This window comes from Pleurodeles waltl, chromosome 2_2 (genome assembly GCF_031143425.1).
Source record: "Pleurodeles waltl isolate 20211129_DDA chromosome 2_2, aPleWal1.hap1.20221129, whole genome shotgun sequence".
Classification (NCBI taxonomy): domain Eukaryota; kingdom Metazoa; phylum Chordata; class Amphibia; order Caudata; family Salamandridae; genus Pleurodeles; species Pleurodeles waltl.
In genome coordinates this window covers 993,804,279-993,822,320 of record NC_090439.1, presented here as the reverse complement: position 1 = coordinate 993,822,320, position 18,042 = coordinate 993,804,279, and the positions used below count along the sequence as shown (strand labels likewise).

The window sequence follows — 18,042 nt, the reverse complement described above, 5'->3', positions numbered from 1 at the left end:
AAGACTGTACAAAATTCTGAAGAATTGCAATGTCTTTTGAGCTGCGTCAGGAAGGGTTGGCCAGAGTTTCAAATAATAATAGTGTTATCTTACAAGGCCATAAAAGATTAATTATGAATTAAATTATGAGAAACAATGGGAAAGTAATATGATTTTTTTTAAAAGATCTTCCTGAGTGAAAGGTATCCTGATGATTGGGTTTCTGATAATGGGTTGTAATTTTGTTCGACAGAGATATGTAGATATTTGGAAGACCACAGCATTGTACATAAAAGGAAAGCCACTTATAAACCCAAAGCCAATGGTTTAATGAAAAGAGTAAATATAGATTAGAAATCCGGTTAGGGAACTTATAAGACAAATAGTGTGGTTCTACAGAACAACAATACATAACGTCACTAGTTATACCCCGTTTGAACTACTGAGAGGTAAAAAAACAAAAACCTGCATTGATGAGAAAGGGATGTGTTTTATCCAGAAAAATCAATTTTGAAGATATAGGGGATCATTACGACTCTAGCAGCCTTTGACTGCCAGGGTCATGGTGGCTGTCTGACTGCTGCCAAAGCGTTGGTCTCACCGCCACAGTCACACTGGTCGGACCTCCAGCATCGCCAGTTGTCCTCCACAGGAGGGACTGGCGGTGCTGGCTGTCTGAATCTTCAAGGGCAGCACTGCAAGCAGCGCCACCCTGGGGATTACGACTCCCCTTTCTACCAGCTTTTACTTGGCAGTAGCACTGCCATGTAAAGGCTGGCAAAGACGGGGTATAGGAAGCCCTATGGGGATCCCTGCACTGCCCATACAGTTGTCATGGGCAGTGCAGAGGCCCCCTTGGTCAGCTGCGACGGGTGCTGGCGCACCCTATGCACCGCAGCATAGCCACCGGCTTGTGATTGAGCCGGCGTCAATGTTGTGGGCTGTTTCCCGCTGGGCCAGTGGACAGAAACAACGTTCCCGCCTACTGACCCAGTGGGAAACTCCTAATAAGGCCTGCGGAAAGGCGGCCGGGTGAAAACCGTCCACCAAAGGCAAAATGACCCCCCATAGTGTTAGAGTGCAACAGCTGAAATATATAGAACACTATGATGAATGTAAAAGGGTGAAGGAAGCAGAAGTTGCAGTTAGTCACTTTGTTCAAATAAAATCTCCCAGGGATGTACAAAGGGATGATACTAATTTTCAAGACCTATGAAGGTCATCAAAGAAGTATATACTATTGTAAAGGTGGAAGATAGCACTGCGTGGAATAGGAACAGAATTGTATTGTGTAATCAGATTCAAAAGGAAAACATGAATGACAAACTAGGTGAAAGAGGCTTGGAGAATAACATATTGAGAAAGAACGTGGGTAGACCAATACCGTTTCATGATTATGTTTAAATGTTTATTGGAGGCATTGTTCTCATCATCATGTCCATGTGTATATTTGTATATCTTCATATGAAATATAATTGGTTTATTTAATACAGTTTTTTGCTTTGGTTATTTTAATCTTTTTTTGTACGTGTTTAATATTGCTATGCTATGAGAGGAAAATATGTTATAAGAAATGTTATGTACTTGACGTTTTTTGTTGGAGTGTTCAGGGGGCCTGGAAATGCTATGGTTTGATGTGTGGGTGAGAGGGCACGGTGTAAGAAAAGGAGTCACTGAATAAATTACTTATTGCCACATGAAAGTTGGTCCTCGTTTATTAGAAAGTGGGCACTAAAACATACTGCATTATGAGCAATGTTTATTGGTTGTAGGCAAGTTTGTTCCCTCTTTAAAAGCTGTCCAGGTGGGAGTTGTAGCAAATCTGCTGCTCTGGCAGTTGTATAGAAAGTGACAGGAAGCATTCAAGATAGCTGAGAAGTAGATACCTGTATGAGAAGGTGCTTTGTAGTGTCCTGCATTCTGGCATGTGCTAGCTACACCAGGAACGTGTGTGTGTGTGTGTGTCTGTCTCTCTGTCTTTTTTTGCAGTAATATTAGTATTAGATTATCATATGGACTTCTGGTTTTGCTTTGGACTGACGTAATCTCCTGTCTAGGCATATAGAGTTCCGATATTTAGAGGGTATACAGTTGTTTGCTTGTTGACCAATGCTTTTCACTGGTGTAGTATTTCATCCTGGCCATGGACTGGAGCCTACTTAGGTTGTGGTATATAGTTGCTGTTGTTTGCAGGCATGTTGCATTGAATTTCATTGGTCAGTGTAATGGTTGGAAAGTAGGTCAACACAGATAGATAGATGTATCACAGTGGGGTGGGTGCCACTGTGTATTGAGGTTGGAGTTTCCATAGGAAAGGCAGTTTTTGTTTCTTTAATAATGTTGGCGCCACTTGACAAATCTGCACAAAACTTTCCAATATTCAATTCATTCAGTTTGAAGCTTCTTAGAAATGGAGTTTCTGGTTGTCAGAGTATGTACCCTGAACAAGCAAGAACCACCACTCTTGTCAGTGTAAGTCAGATACATACTTTAACCTGTGCTCACCCTCTTTTAGCTTGGCACAGAGCAGGCAGGCTTAGCAGGCAATGTGTAAAGTATTTATGCAAAACACACACACAGAGTAACCCAATGGAAATACCACAAAAAGACTCCACACTAGTTTAGAAAAGTAGAGAAAATTTATCTGACAAGACCAAAACACTGAAATCCAATCAGTAAAGTTGAGATATGAATGTTTAAAGAATAATCTAAACATAGTGCTTAGAAGTCACTAGTGGTCAAAAGGTTACTTGAGGTCATGAGGGATGCAGATCTAAACTTCAAGCCGACCGCAGTGGATAATAGGCCTGTTACAGAACCCACCCAGGATCTGCTGAAAAAGACCCTTAGATGGAGCAAACCGTCAACGCCGAGGGCACGATGCGTCGATATTTTCTGTGCAGCCCGGTCACTGGGTTGTCCTCGAGCTCTGTCTGAATACAGGCAATACATCATCATAGAGCCGGGCAGAGTGTCGTTGTTGTGTCAAACAGGCTGTGAACATGCTGTCGTCCAACAGCCTCTGCGTCGTCATCAAAGGGTGATGATTTAGTTCCAACTGGGGCATTGGTGACAATGTGTCATTTTATTTTGCAGAAAACAGCTGTAGAACCCAATTCTGAGGCCCAGGACTGGAGGGGGCACCTCAGGCAAGGATAGGACTCACAGATAGTGGAGTCCAGCAGCACCAGGATAGTTACAGGAAGTCTTTTGTGTCCCTGAGACTTCAGTAAACAGGAGGCAAGCCCTTGGAGTCACTCTGTGTTCAAGTGAGATGGGTCAAGTCCTTGTCCTTAGCAGGGCAGAGATCATCAGGCGGCAGGGAAGTTCAGCAAAGGAGAGTAGCAGTTCCTCATAACTATCAGTCCAGGCAAAGTGGCAATCCTTCCTGCAGAGTTCTTCCCAGGTCCTGTAGTGTACTGATTTGGTGAGGTCAGAGCCCCAGTACTTATACCCAAATGTGCCTTTGAAGTAGGGGTGCCTCCATGAAGTGCACATGTGCCCCCTGCATCCCATTCCTGGCTCCGGACTATAAGTAGGGGGTAATCAGCCCTTTGTGTGGGAACAGGCACTTCCCTATTCATGTATGTCAGCTCCCCTCCACCCTTCCTGCCCAGGAAGGCCCACTAAGATGCAGATGAGTGCTCAGACACACCTAACCTTTCTGTGTTTGTGGCTGTCTAGAGGAAATGCACAAAGTGTATCTGCTGCCTATCCCACGCACATATTGGAGACAGGCTGGCAGCCACACAGAGCAATAGGAGCTTTTTGAAAATGTAAGTTAGATCCAACTTTACCAGTAAAGAGAATTTATCATTACCATTCCAAAGATATGAAACATGATGCAGCTACTCCTTTCTGATCAGGCATTGCAGATTAAAAGTATATTAAGGAATTCCCAATGCCCGCCTAAGAGGGGAGTAGGCCTCACAGTAGTGAAAAATTACTTTGGGAGTTTTTCACTAGCAGGATATGTAAAACTTAAAAGTACATGTCCTGCCTTTTACTTACATAGCACTCTGTCCTATGGGCTACCTAGGGCCTACCTTAGGGGTGACTTATATGTAACAGAAGGGGAGTTTAAGGCTTGGCAAGAGGTTTTAAATGCCAAGTTGAAGTGGCAATGAAACTGCACACAGGCTCTGCAATGGCAGGCCTGAGACAGGGTTGAAATGCTACTTGTGTGGATGGCACAATCAGTGCTGCAGGACCACTAGTATCATTTAATTTACAGCCCGTGGTATACGGTATACCACTTTACAAGAGACTTAAAAGTAAATTAAGTATGCAACTTGTGGATACACCAGTGTTACCATGTTTAGGGGAGAAGCACATGCACTTTAGCACTAGTCAGTAGTGGTAAAGTGCTCTTATGGCCAAAAAAAAGGTAAAAAAGAGGCAGAGCAAGGCAAAATGGTTGGGGTAACCCTGCCAAAAACATTCTTATTATAAATGCACAGACTTTGCCATGCTCTCTTTAAAAGTGTCTGAAACGTCATGGAACACTTTTGTTAGTTTGGCTCAGCCAATTTGTATATATATACTCATTTAGTGTGCCCTCTTGTTACTGGCTCTTTCCCTCCTATGATTCTAAGTGACCAGAGCACCAATAATCATGCCTATTCTATATATGTTGGATATTAATTTATTTGACTCTACATGGCGCATAGTAATATGCAAGTGTGTCGGGTCTTTGTTGGTCTTTTCTTTTTTTTGTGTGTGTGTGTGTGTTATCCAAATACCTATCCAAAAGTATCTCAGTTTCTGTTGCTCAGAGAGACCTCTAATTCATTTTTGCTGTTTAGTATGATTTAATCTTCTCAATATATCTGAGACTATTTATGATTAATTCATATATTCGCATCTGGAATTTTTTTAAATCTGAATGGCAGGTCCCTGAGTTGAAAGGACATGTCACAGTCAATCTCCCGGAAACAGCATATTCTCCAACTTTCAGCAGAACTGACTCTGCTTGTGATATGTACAGAGTTTCCAAGTGTACAAACAAGGGAAGGAATAATAGGGAGTAGTCTGCAGGGAAAGAGATCTGAAACGAGAGAGAAAGCAACTACAAGATGTGTGATTACTATGTGTTTTTCCTTTGTATTAACAGACCTTGGGAAAGATGGCTAAAGACAAGTATTAGCAAAGGCTTACAAATATCAGAATCCAGGAGCAATAGCTATGTTCATGCTACTTACAGCATATACTAATACCTGTAACAAGTTGTGTCACCCATTGTGTGTGTGTGTGTGTGTGTGTGTGTGTGGTGTCACTTAATGTTGAGGAGTGCCTGGTTGGTGAATGTCAGTTGGTGAAAGTGGGCTGAGCAGCAAGGATGCTGCTCCTGGTGGGGCATTACCTTAAACTTGTAACTAAGCTGAATAAACCTACATCATATATGCTACAAAGGATCCATTGTTATTTACAACACTGGCGACAACTGGAGAAGAACCTACGTGTGACAGAAGATTGAAGAGGAAGTGAAATTTACAGAGAAAAACTACGAGACAAAAGTTTGAAAAGTGGGCACCCTGAGCCCCACCAGTGTCTCAAACCATCAGACAGCCTGCAGACTGTGAGGGTGGCATTGGCGCGCCCCTCCCCCCAGCAGCTGCAAAACCTTTACAAGAAAACGATAATAAGCTGAGTTTGTAAACGGGCCGGTCAATGGGCTCTGACGAGCACTGCCCCCTCAGTGCACATATATGTTTGGACGGCCGTCTCGGGCTGGCCAAACACACATGCGCACAGGGCTCTTTCGAGCCTGGCACTGTGTTGCCAGGCTGCAGAGAGCATGCACAGGCTCCCAGTCTGCCTGGGAGCGACCAGGATGGGCGCTCCCAGCCAATCATAAGGCTGCTCTAAGCACCGTCCTGATTGGCGCAGGGCAGGCTGGGAGCCTGTGCCTGCAGCAGAGGAATGGCGCGGTGGGGTTGGCAGAGGCGATGATCCAGGTAAGTGTTTTTTTATTTTTATTTTATTTAATGTTTATTCCCTCTCCTCCTTCCGACCTCGTGCGCCGCCCTGCCCCTTCTGTGTGCCACAAACCACGATTGAAGGGAGGTCTACGTAAAGATTCAGAGAACAACACAGCATGCAGCATTTATGGTGATGGGTGAACTGGTGTTTGACCTGCTTAATTTTAAAACGGATGCTGGCTTATTGTGACTCATGTCATCAGGTTGGATTTGGCTTATTCAGCAGTAAAACTCATGTAGGGCCAAGATACGGTCTGATCGTATGTCTACCGCTGCAGTGTAGTGTAAAAATGATCATGAACAATTAGCAGTCTTAATTTGAAGGCAAGTTAAAGTCAACTGGAGGCATTGTTTTGCAAAACATTGCAGCAGTGGTGTTACTTTTGAGGAGGATTTTGCGCCAATATTCGCGTAAGCAGATGCTGAGGTGTGAAGGTTATTATTCAAAAATATGCGCAACCGGTGAGTGTAACTAACCTGCGTAGTGTGTAATTTTGCTGCAGCATAGGCCATTGTGAGGTGGCAGCTTCAGCTGAGGAACATGAAGGTTTCCCTGGAGAGGACTAGTCATGGCTGCGTACAAAGGATGGAGCCAAGCACGGTATGTCAACTGGGAGAATAAACGCTGACAACTGTGCACCCTATCCAACGTCACAATAGAAAAAAGAGACAAGAAGGTAAGCCGCATCAGGGAGAGTAGCCGTGGCGCATATCATCAGACGTCATAACAACAGGAAAAAGACTAGAATGTGAGCGGTGTTGCTGTGTGCAGCTTATGTAATGCATAGGCATGATTGTGTCAGTCAACGCGTGTTGTCAGATAAAGCAGGGTGTGTCATCCTAGGCACACAGCTGGGAAGAGCGGGTGCCTCTGCAATTCTCACAGACGAAGGAACCCTGTGTACACTATTTCCTTTGTACGCTATACCCAGAATTGAGGTGAAGTGGCATATGCAACTGGCGGTTAGTGACTATGAGGTCCTCAATGAGAACTGATTGTGCACTTAATCGACCTGTTACTGGGGCAGTGGAGGCGAAACCATTTGATACTGTGAGTGGTGGTTTCATAGTGCCTGCGGCGCATACCAGTACTATTCCTGGTGGCAAGTACCGTTATCTGGTTAACAGCATTCTGTGAAGTGGTTGCTAGCCATTTGAAGAGGAATGTGCTGCAGAACGTGCACTTGAGTCCTGGGTATGATTTTCAGGTGAGAAATCGCTCACTGGAGTGGGGGTTTCTTCGGGTGCTACAGGAATATATGTTTCTATGCCATGCTCAACTTTGAAAAATGTTGGGTGTTTTATGCAAGAGTTCTTATGAGGAGTCGTGTCTATGGCTGAATCCATGTGTTTAGATCCCTGGTCCTGCCATGAGTTTCTAACTGGATTCAGTAGAGGGTATGAAGTTCCTGGTCTTGCCATGGGTTTATAAGTGGATGCAGTAGTGGGCATGAAGTCCCTGGCCCTACCATGAGTTTATAAGTGGATGCAGTAATGGGTGTGAGAAGTGCATGAGTTTTAAGTGGCTGCAGTAGGGGGAACGAGAAGTCCCTGGTCCTGCCATGAGTTCCTAATTGGATGCAGTAGAGCAGTGGTTCCCAATCTGTGGTCCGGGGACCCCTAGGGGTCCGCGAAGCCTCCTCAGGGGGTACGTGACTGCTTAGAAAATTAAATAATGTTGACATATTAGGTCCCCAGCTTTCAGTAATGACTCAGTGGGTGGGTCCTCGGATCCCAATAATGATTCTGTGGGGTCCGTAGGTTCCTGTAATGAAAAAGTGGGGGTCCACTGAAGTCAAAAGGTTGGGAACCACTGCAGTAGAGTGCACAAGATGTTCCTGGTCTTGCCATGAGCTTCTAGGTGGGTGCAGTTGTGGGTATGGAGAGTTCCCTGTTGATGCAAATGTTGTGTGTCCTTCCTAAGGGGTTAAGTATGTGCTGTGTGTGGTAGAGGTGAATTGAATCTTCCTGTTGAACTTTTAACGTGTGTTGTGTGTCCTTCCTATGGGTTAAGGATGTACTGTGTGTTGTAGATGTGAATTGGATTTACCTGTTGATGTTCTACGAGTCTAATATTCATAAGACTGATTGATTAAGTTCTTCCATCTTTTGTCCTTTGATATGATGTTTAATGAGAATGATTTATCAATATTTTCAGTTGTTTCTTTTAGGGGGAGATGTAGTTGTGAAATGATGTTGTGACTTATCATTGGTTGTTGTACATCCTCTCCATAGTTCCCAGTTCCCTGCTGCTCAGCCAGAGAGTGTGTGTGTGTGTGTGTGTGTATGAGGTCACGGAATGTTGAGGAGTGCTTTGTTGGTGAATGTCAGTTGGTGAGAATGGGCTGAGCATAATGGTGCTTCTGGTGGGGCATTACCTTAAACCTGTAACTTGTAACTAAGCTAAATAAACCTACATCATTTAATCTACAAAGGATCCATCGTTACTTACAACATTGAGGTTCACTTTGGTCCTTTACAATGTCTTTGATATGGAAAACACCACATGTTCAAGCTGTTCTCAACCTCTGAATTACATTTTTATGAAATGCTCCATATACCAGTATTCATATTTGACCAAGTTCATGGCACGTGCTAGTTTGCTGATGTACAAGCTGACCCAGTGTTTACCAAGTGCATAGGAGTTCAGTATGGTCTTAAACGTGTATTCTAGTTGTCAGTGAACCAATAACAGTGCGTGTTACTTCCTCTTTCAATCCTAGTATAGGCAGTCGGTGATTTGGCTTCATCCTAGATGAGTCTATCCATGGGTCCAGTCATTAATGGAGTATCAAAGGACTGTTTTGTACATCTAAAGATACTTAAGAGTTTTTACAATTCCTCCTTCTGCAAAAAAAAAAAAAACACAGTTACATCTGCAGTGGTTACTTAATAGTGGAACTGCAAATCTGCAAGTGGACTTCCCAGTAAATACCACAAATACTTGTGAACAAGCTTCAGATGCACAATACCACTGCATGGAGGGTAACTAGAGCAAGAAGTTCAGGTCACTTGCAAACAGCTTTGAGAAAACATAAATGGCAAGAGAAAAGTTCAGTTTCCTCTTTGTATAGCAAAAATGGACTTCTGTCAGAAAGGCCTAACTTTTATCAGGAATACATTCTCCGAATATGTTCTAAAATAGTTCTTATGATCATGAAAAGTAAAACTGTTAACTGTCTATCACTGAATAAGCAAATGTTGTTGGACGAGCTTTCTCATTAGTGACTTCTAGACATTGGTTGCACATTAGGAAAGTATGGCATCTTTACACCTTTAGATGGCAAAACCAAATACCTTTTACCGTGACCCTTGTTCTTTACCCTGTTGACTGCTATTGCTTCTAGACCTCACTGCATGTCAAATTTGCGTGAGCATGAAACAAAGCTGTTAACAAAACAGGACAAAAACACATTACTCCACATTTGAAAGAAGTAGAGTAAATGTACATATTTGAAAATTACTACCAAGATTTTAAGGCCTCAGTTTCCAAAAAGAGCTTTGAGAACATTTAATTCACAGTGCAAATGTTACAGTGAGACAATTTCCAGACATCAAGATTATACAATCTGACCTTGAGGAGAACAGAGCAGTAGCCGTCGAGGTGGCAAAAAGACCTGCTGATGACTTATCTTTTACTCCCTCATGTAGCCTTCTTGGGTGGAGCTGTGGGACGCCAGAATCAGTAAATGCATTGCAAAAATAATTTCTCCAACGAAGTACATGTCCTCAACTTTGAATCTGCCATGGAGCCAGTGTGGTGCAACTTAGAATCCAAAGCCTCCAAGAAAATGTAGCAGCCGTGCACGATCCCTCGACAAAACAGGATATGCTCAACACTTGTAGCAGCAGCACAATGTTCCCTCTCTGACGGAAAACATCTAGGGCCCATGTGCTATGTATTTCTCAAGCTTCAAAACATGTTTTTAGAAAACAAAAGCCTAAAAGGTCGTCTTTGCTAATGCTTTTTGCTAAGGCCCTTTTCCTGAAATCCTTTACACCTTATGTGAATAGTTCGAGGAGGTGACCTTGTGGGTTAATTATAAGAAAGGAGGTTCAGCTACTAGGGCCTCAACTTGGTTTGACTGTGGGCATTGTTGTCGAAAAAGCACAAAAGTGAACTGGTGAAAGATAGACATAGTTGGGCATCTGTACAACACAGGGGATTACATGTGTAACTGGAAAAACAGACAATCACTGTGTTTTTCAGGAACATAACTAATAATAATAAAACACAAACAAGAGATAAGTAACCGGTACAATAATTCAATTTACTTAGAAACTTAACAAAGCCAAAATCATGCTGTTGCCTCAAAGTTAATCTGACAAAAGCAGTTTAGATCTGTTGATCATATTCCGCTAACATTAATAGGGATGAGAACCATCATGTACCTGGTAGTTACCACTGGCAGGGAATCTTACTCATGCACTTTTTTGTATATACAAATAAGGTACCAATTTCCGTGTAAATAGCAATTTAATTATTGTAATGGTCCCTCTTGATGTTGTGCAATGGTACAGGTTTGTGTGAGCAAATGAGGGCAGTTGGCGGTGTTCAGAGGACAAATCACCTTTCTAAGGATAAATACTTTACTATTCTTTTCAAGGTAAGCACACTTGGATATGTGTGTATTATAAGAAAAAACAACCTGAAGAAAACAGTTTAATGATCATCTAATATTGAACATTTTTTAACAAGTTTTTCTCCGAGGCTGGCTTTCACAAGGCTGACCAAACCCGCCTTCCACGTCTTTTTACGTGTACCCGTTACTTCGCACTGCTTCTGCTCTATTTCTTTCGAACATCTAATTTTCCTGGGGGGAAGAACCCACCGGCCCTTGTTAACTCCTACTTCCACTTTCTTGTTTCTCTTCCCCCCAAGGTTGATGAATATATCTTTCCTCTTCTATTATTTATTTTCCATGGCCCACTCACCTCCTATTTTCCCCTCAGCCTCTCTTCCTTTTTGGATGCAGTGCTCATCTGCTCCTCCATTCCTGATTGTGGTAGGTTTAAAGGAAAGACTTCTGCATCCCTTTTTTCCTTTTCCTAATTGGCGTACACTTACAATTCCAAATGCTTTAGTAATCGTGTGAAGTTTGTGAGTGTGTTTGTGTCATTATCAGTGTCTATGTCCGTATCTGGGATTGGAGGCCAACCCGCTTGTGGTATATTTTTTCACGCAAAATCATTTGGTTTTCTTGGAAAAAGTATTAATGAGGATTTACCAAAACTGCATTTCGCCAAGGTCATATTCTTCATTTTGGGAATTCATCCTGTATATCCTAACTATGGACAACAAGAAATGAAAGAATTTATCAAAAACCAGCTATATATTTTTTCCTTCATAATAGATGCTCCTTGGTGTGGAGTAAAAAATACTCATGCTGGATCAAAATATGTGAAGACCACCTTCCCTACCAAAAAGAAATGGGAAATGGGGCATTGCTTGAAGGATAGGAATGAACCTTGCCATATTATGTAAGTATTACGTTTTGTTTTTCTATATTCAAGCAATTACTCTTGTGTGTAAGAATACTACAGAAATAATTTGTTTACTTTTTTTTAATAAAATGCTGCTGTTTAGATGTTTCAGACTACTAGGAGAAGAAAGTGCCTTTTACTGACCTGAGATGGTAAAGCATTAATAGTGAACTCTACAAAGGCTTTATGGGTACGAGATTGGCTGAAAAGAGGTTACGAATTATAGATGATAATAATAATAGTTATAATTATTTGATGAATCTGACACCTATTAACATTATATAAAAATACATTGTTGAAGCAGTATTGTGAGGGCCCAAAAACCTTTTTAAAAAAGCAATGCCTATGTAATGTTTAATATGCTCATGCCAAGGAGCTGATTTCTTTTTCAGCCAAGTCCTGGAGATCATGTCGGAGACGAGAGAAGAAGACCCTCTCGAATTGGCAAACACATTATACAACAATACCATGAAGGTCTTTTTCAAGGATACGTGAGGCTCTTCTGCATACACCTGACTGCAACACAGTAAACCAGATTATAGACCTAACCAGTCGTCAGTACCTGAAGTGTGGCCAACTGAACGAACCACGACAACTCTTTTATTTATCGCAATAAATAATTTTGGAAATCACTTATTTTTTGGACGGTTGGACAAAATAGTTTTGCTTGAGGACACCAATACTTAATTGAAAATTATGACGTGTATTTGTTTCCCCCTCAAACTGTATTTAAGCACACCTTTTGCCTTGCGAATAACCTCATTTTCCATAAACAAGGCACTGCATTATGTGTTTTAGTTATTGGTGAAAAGGCATAATAAAGTATTTAAAATGCAACTTGAAATAAAGTTTTTAGATAAGCCCTTCCTTTGTGTCACTGTCACTCATATGTCTACAAGTGTTGATCTGCTCTTCATGTGTGTTGATTTGTATTGCGTGGATGAGTAAGGAAACAGCAGAATACTTTGCCTGCACAGGTAAGAATCACTTGGTGGGTGGACAGAAGGAGAGGCGATAAAAATATGGTTTTGAGTATATGCTTCTCTGATTCAGAAAGGGGTGCACTCACATATACACATGTATATGTTCTATATGCGTCCTAAACTTAGTTTGACCAAGTGCAGACCAGGCTTAGGAGAACATTAAATGTTATTTCTGACCCGAGCCTGCCTCTTATTGCCCACATCACCATACTCATTCGGTTTGGCTCAATAGTTACCTATTTCTGTTCCACACCTCTGGTTATTACATTTACAGCCAGCAACTGCATAGGAAGAATTTGTTCAGTGATGAATCAAACATGTTAAACCAGGTATTGCTGTGCTTTATTGTTCAGCACTGAGTGTCTTTGTGCTTGGATGTTATGCTGTGCTGCTTTTCCATAGTGCTTACTGGGGTCTGACTAAACCTTTCCTATGAGTTTTCTTGTCTTACTCAACCATAGTTGTGACAAATACCAGAAGTAAGTGAGACATACTCATGGAAGAGAAAACTCTTAAGAATTGGAAACTGAGAGATTGATTTTTGGAATCAATTTTAGCCTATTAATGCACCACCAATAACAGAGCAGACAGGCTTAACTTAGAGGCAATATGTAAAGTATTTATGCAGTAACAAAACATCAGTAAAGTCAAAAGACAACACAAAAAAGATCCCAAACCAATGTAGAAAAAGAGAGTACATTTTAATAAATACAATGGCACCAAATGAACAAAAATCCAATAAGGGAAACTGATGTTATGAATTTAACATTTTTAAATGTGAAAATAGCACCAAAGAGTGATAAGTACAACCGTGTTCTTCTGGTTGCGCTTGACCAGTATGTATGAGTAAGTTAAGGCTGACTTTGATGGAGCCCAAGTTGGATACAGAAACCAGGTTCGACCCAGTTGGATGTATTACCTTCAGACTTAATCACTGAAATGGAAGTCAAAAGTCCTCACCGGGACAAGATAGGAGGCTGTGGCTGAAGAGGGCTTCACATCTTTGGATAGCCGCTGGACAATATCTCAGTAAAGCCACTAACATTTGGCGGGAAAGCTTAGAGTGGGAGATATTTGAATTTCATGGCCACAAAAGTACCTGACAAGCCTGATACTTGTGCATTCACCCAGTGACAATTTCTAACTTTGAATATAGTCACTTGTTTGGGGTTCAAATTCTTCCAGTGGAGCAAGGATGTAGCTGAAGAGGGCTCCAAAGGCCATATTCTATTTGCCCAAGGTCCGGCTGAATCAGATTTGCTGCTTCGGAAAAGCTCAGAGGTGGGGCAACCTGAATCTTTGGCCTATCGGTAACACATCTTCTTCAGATTGACTTGGCAGGTTTGTCCGAGTCTTTCAGAGGTCTTTGAAACCAAAAAGGTTCTAAGTCCCAGGATTCAGGAAAAGTTAGAAAGAGGACACTGTGACACCAGCCAAGGGTAGGACCTTGAGGACAACACTTGGGAGTCAAGACTCACTCCAACAGTGCCCAGCAGTATGGTTCAGGGCAGGTCTATATGGGCCTGGGCATTTGATTAAAAATGCCTCTTGTAGCTTATTGTGTTGTTTTAACTTGAAGTCACACATACTCAGGGAAAACATGTGAATTGGATCCTGAGAGGTTTATTTTTGGAATGGATTTTAGTCACTCACCCCAGTCACAAATCTGGGTTTAATCCATTATTATTTTGCTCGCTACTTCAGCACAGTTTTGACCCAGCCATATGCAAATCAGTCTTGACCCTTCCTCCCATGGTAATAGTCCAGCCTGCACTATCAAGCCAGGTCCTCCCTGGACTGGAAACAAGCATTCTGGAACCGGTTTCGGAGTATTACCCCCTTATGGCTTGGTCCAAACTGGGGTGATGTGGTGAGCAACATATCAATGGATTAAACCCAGATCTGGGACTGGGGGTGAGTGTCCATCATTTTATTTTGGTTTTGCGATGAGTTTGCTCAGCCCTATCAACATGATAATTGGTATGATGACTTGCAGAGGGCTAGTGGTCTCAACACCTCCTCTCAAATAGCCCTTCGCTCACCTCTGGACTAACCACAGCAGAGTCTGCTTCCTATGCCATAATAATTTGTAGGGTAACCGAAGTCCTTGACCACCAGCTCCCCACCTTGGAGGTCAACACTAACATGTTAACAGACGTTCTCCAGCCAGAGTAGACATCTTCTGAGCCTCTTACCACTCAATGATGCATTAATGTATGCTTTACCGGGGCCTGAGCCAAACCTTGTTCCAGTTCTCTAGTCAACAGGCAAATTGCGAGACTCCATCGCCCTTCCCCTGGCAGCCTTGTGCTCCTCTCTCAGCACCCTTCCTCTGAAAGTTTAGTGGTGCAAGCATCCACGAGCAGGTCTAACCCCAGCACCTTTTTTCACAACTGCCCACAATAGGGATGCGAAATGAGTAGAAATATTTGGGAAGCAAGTTTTTTTTCACTACCATCCTGGATCTCTGCTCAGTAAACGCCAGCTGCCTTCTGGGATGCTACTCCCATGCCCTTTGCGACTCAGTGGCTCAAGTACTCGCTGATGTCCCTGAAGATCTCTGACTTGTGCTTGCTCATGTTATCTAAGATGGTATTTTTTAAGAACAAGCAGTGGTCCCACTGACCCTTGACAACTTTTTCAAAATTGAATTAAACGTTTATTTATTTCTGTTTTTGAAACACATCCCTTTTTCCTTTAAGAAAAATGGGCTGTATTTTTAAACATTGCTTTATTTAAAAGCAATCACAGGTGAGGTGGTCTGCTGACCCCAGTAGGTCATGATCCCTGTGGTGGTTATTATTCCTAATGGATTGCAAACTGTGCCCTACCTCATTAATATTCATGAGGTAGGTTGGGTTGCAACCCACCAGGAATCACTAATTAAAAGTTCTAAGATTTTGTACATTAGGAACTGTGATTTCCTAATTGTGATTCGGTAAGAGTCACAACTTGGAAATCATAATTCCTAATTTTTGTACATGTAGCACTTGGTTCCTTGGTAAAGGCTATTTTGGTGGTTGCAAAGCAGCTTGCAATCAATTTGAGAATTGCTAACCTTTAGTACTGTGGGCCCCACTTCAGGGGTCATATTACACAACGTGGCACATCTTTCTTGTTTGCTCATCTTGTTTCAAAATGTCAGCCCTGTGCAAACAAGGAGAATGCGGTGTATTGGATTGAATGTGCTGCCCTGCGCCAGGACAGCCACAAACTCATGCTACCTTGGAGGTACAGCATTCAAGTGAAATACAGAGCGGCTTTGAAGCAGCCGTGTTTCACTGTGCAGACGGCAACCTGTCTGCACTTTTAAGAGGAGTGAGAAATCCCCGTGCAGGCAGGTACAGTGAGTGACTGAGCCTACCTGCAAGGGGATTTCTAGGAGGTCTATAGGACCCCTTTTACCCCTCGTGAGGGCTGCCCTCAGGGGGCGCAATGAAAGAGCAGCATCTTTTTGTGACGCACTGTCGGTGTGCCTCCTGATGGCTTTGTTCCCTCATTTGCATGGGGCCACGCCCAAATGCAAATGAGAGAATGCCTTCTAATGTGCGCCACCACTATCTGAATGACAGAAGTAGCACTCAATTTACAGGTCCTTGGAACCTGTAGTACCACTTTACCAGGGCCTTTCAATTAAATTAAATGTGCCAATTGAGTGTAAGCCTGTTTCACCATGTTTAAAGGAGACAGCACACACACTTTAGCACTGATTAGCAGTGGTAACATGCACAGATTGCTAAAGCCCCAAAAAATGGGTTCAGAAAATAGGAGGGTGAAGGCGAAAAGTTTGCGTGACCCTGCAGGGAGGGCCAAGCCCAACAGATCCGCATAATCATGATGCTTCCCTCTAACTCAGCAGTGAATTTCCAACTGAATGATGATGTGATCCCACAGTACTTGAGGCATTTCATTCACTGTCTCTACAGTGGAACCTGAGTTTCTATTCTCAGGTCCAAGCAGCCCTGCCGAGTGTCAAATTGAATTCTGTCACCTCCTAAAACATGAATTTTGGGTATTCATCAAAGTACAACAGCAGACGTCTGCATTCGCCCCTCCTCATCACTACCATCTCCATCCGAAGTGATCTGCTGTCCACCCGCTACTGTATCCCTCTGTGGGTCTGGCCATCAATCTTTGCTACCAGTTTCCTGCTTTGGGTTTTCATGCGATACCTCATCGAATTTAAGAATGGCATTTATGTGCAGAAGAACTACACAGATTTCATTGTCCACCCCAGGATCTGACATTTTTCATATCAGGGCTGTGACTGGGGTGAATGTTTGAAAAGTTTCAACACTCTGTCCATCATTTTATTTTGGTTTTGCTATGTGTGCCCTAAGTGGCAAGGGTACGCCCAGACTTGGATCCCTTGCTTCCTGCACCACTGGATTCAAGCTACCATGGCTGATGAGGGGTAATATTCTGAAACCGGTCCCAGGAAGGACCTGGCTCGGCAGTTCAGGATGGACTGTTCCCATGGGAGCAGGGTCAAGACTGATTTGCATATGGCTGGGTCCGAACTAGGGTGACGTCCTTTGCGACTGTGGCTTAAGTCTTCACTGATGTCCCTGAAGATCTCTGACTTGTGCTTGCTCACGTTATCTAAGATGGTCGTGATGCAGCCAATTTCATGATTCATTGTGGCTTGTAAACCACCAGTTCCATCAAGCGAGTCATTGACACAAGTGTTGCCATTCGCCACCATGTGTGGCTGAGTTCAACTGGGTTCTCAGATGATAACCAGTCCTTCCTTATGGACATGCCCTTCGATGGGACTCGCCTTTTTGGGGACGAGGCTGATTATGCCTTAGAGTGTTTTAAGGAGAGCTGGGCTCACCCTAGGCAGTCGTCAACCACCTCCAGACTACAGCAAACTCCTGTCATCTTTGAGGCTTGGGGTTCACTATCATCATACCAAAGTCAAATCTGACTCCTCCTTATATGCTCCCCTTATCGAAGACGTTCTGGGCACAGTTTGGTTTCATGACTTTCTCCCAAGAAAGAGCGTTCAGGACATAAAGGCTATGACCTTAATCTTTCAACCTTGGTCCTAGATTTCAGTGAGGATGACTTTGAGGCCACTAGGATTGATGGCCTCCTGCATCCTGCTGGTCGAGCACACCAGGAGGCATACGCGGGCTGTGCAATGGAACCCAGAATCTCAGTGAGCCCAATATCAAATCAGCCATGCAGGGGTGGCTACTGGACCAATATTGGATCCGCAACAGACCACTATAACTACCATACCAAGATGCATCGCTTCTGTGTTGAAGCGGCCACCTGTGACACATCAGAGACCTCTGGTCTCTGGTGGAGTCCCAGCTCCTTATCAACCTTCTGGAGTTGAGGGCCATCCCCTTGGCGTTGAAAGCATTCCTTCTATCCATCAAAGGGAAGCTGGTACAAGTGCTTAAGGACAACACATCCCCATGTGGTACTGCAACAAACAAAGCAGGGTTGAAGTCATGGATCCTATGCCAGAAGGCCCTGCAGCTCTGGAAATGGCTGGACAACCAAGGGATTTTCCTGGTAGTGAACCACCTGCAGGATCAAAGAATGCTGGGGCGGATGAGCTTAGCTGTCGGTCCCTAGCAGATCATGAGTGGCAGTTGCTT

The 18,042-nt window shown here is 43.1% G+C and overlaps 1 protein-coding gene across 1 annotated transcript in view; it reads left to right on the top strand.

Annotated features, from left to right (window-relative positions):
* Window positions 1–12,310, top strand: part of TATDN1 (TatD DNase domain containing 1) — a 112,639-nt gene extending 100,329 nt beyond the window's left edge. The window contains exons 11-12 of the mRNA XM_069220720.1: window positions 11,315–11,441; window positions 11,837–12,310. Coding sequence (XP_069076821.1) covers window positions 11,315–11,441; window positions 11,837–11,939 — 230 coding nt within the window. The 3' untranslated portion in view covers window positions 11,940–12,310. The remainder of the gene's footprint in view (window positions 1–11,314; window positions 11,442–11,836) is intronic.
* Window positions 12,311–18,042: the final 5,732 nt, after the last annotated feature.